General features: G+C 45.4%; 1 protein-coding gene across 1 annotated transcript; it reads left to right on the plus strand.

Moving 5' to 3' along the window:
• The first annotated feature begins 374 nt into the window (after nt 1-374).
• LOC110289444 (olfactory receptor 1L6-like) lies at nt 375-1,304 on the plus strand. Its single transcript, XM_021155648.1, has one exon. It carries the CDS (start codon nt 375-377, stop codon nt 1,302-1,304), a length of 930 nt encoding a protein of 309 aa, XP_021011307.1.
• Nucleotides 1,305-1,416: the final 112 nt, after the last annotated feature.

Below are 1,416 nucleotides of genomic sequence, written 5' to 3' on the forward strand. Positions count from 1 at the left end.
AAATAAGACAGGGCAAAGAGATGTCATAGATACACATTTGGAAATTGAACAAAATGACTATTTTCTACATACCTTTCCTATTATTGAAACAGAATGTAGTTACCATAAGTACTGTCTTCTGGACAAAGAACAAGAGTTGAAGCACTTCATTTGAGTCCACAAAATTAGTCACAAAATTGGAAGTGAACCTAAAGCACGACGATGCCAGTTCTATGAAGTCATATTACAGATTATATGGCAACCAATATCAGCAGCTTCCTTGTGCAATGCATGAACTGGAATATCTCATGAGGAATGCCCTCCATCAGGCTGAAGACTTCAAGCCAAAATGCACATCTAACATTCCTTATGTATATTTTGTTTGCAGGACAGCGATGCTCCGGGAAAATCAGAGCCACATGACAGAATTCCTCCTTTTAGGACTGACCAGCAACCCCAAACAACAGGTATGGCTTTTTGCCAGCTTCCTTGCCATGTACCTGGTCAATGTGATTGGCAACTCAGTCATCATTGCATCCATCCAGAGAGATGCCCGACTACATACTCCTATGTACTTCTTTCTCTCCAACCTGTCCCTGGTGGACATCTGCTTTACCACTGTCATCGTGCCACAGATGTTAGTGAACTTGCTGACACAGAGAAAGACAATCCTCTTTTTCCAGTGCCTCACTCAAATGTATTTCTTTGTGGCCTTTGGCATTACAGACAGTTTCCTTTTGGCTGCAATGGCCATTGACCGCTATGTTGCTATCTGCAATCCACTTCATTACAACACAGCCATGAGTCCCAGGCGCTGTCGCTTGCTGGTGGTGGCATCCTGGGCAGTGTCCCATCTTCACTCCCTCACCCACACAATTCTCATGGGTCGCCTCTCTTTCTGTGGACCCAATGTCATTCATCACTTCTTTTGTGATGTCCAGCCACTGCTGACACTCTCCTGCTCTGACACCTCTATCAATGAGCTCTTGGCCTTCACAGAGGGCTCTGTTGTAATCATGAGCCCTTTTATCTTTATTGTTGTCTCTTATATCTATATCACTCGGACTGTTCTGCGGGTCCCCTCAGGGGAAGGAAGGTACAAAGTTTTCTCTACCTGTGGGTCCCACCTCACAGTTGTAGCACTGTTCTATGGAACCATAATATCAGTGTACATTCGCCCCTCATCCACCTATTCAGTGACAAAGGACCGAGTGGTCACTGTCATCTATACAGTAGTTACCCCCATGCTGAATCCTTTCATCTACAGCCTTAGGAACAAAGACATGAAACAGGCCTTGAGAAAACTGGCTAAAAGAACAGAGTAGAATATGTATTTTTTGGGCCGGGCGTGGTGGCGCACGCCTTTAATCCCAGCACTCGGGAGGCAGAGGCAGGCGGATTTCTGAGTTCGAGGCCAGCCTGGTCTACAAAGTGAGT

Source organism: Mus caroli, chromosome 2, assembly GCF_900094665.2.
Source record: "Mus caroli chromosome 2, CAROLI_EIJ_v1.1, whole genome shotgun sequence".
Taxonomy (NCBI): Eukaryota; Metazoa; Chordata; class Mammalia; order Rodentia; family Muridae; genus Mus; species Mus caroli.

Bases quoted from the DNA above. Each gene is read 5' to 3' on its own strand.
- LOC110289444 (XM_021155648.1), top strand. From the start codon at position 375: ATGCTCCGGGAAAATCAGAGCCACATGACAGAATTCCTCCTTTTAGGA.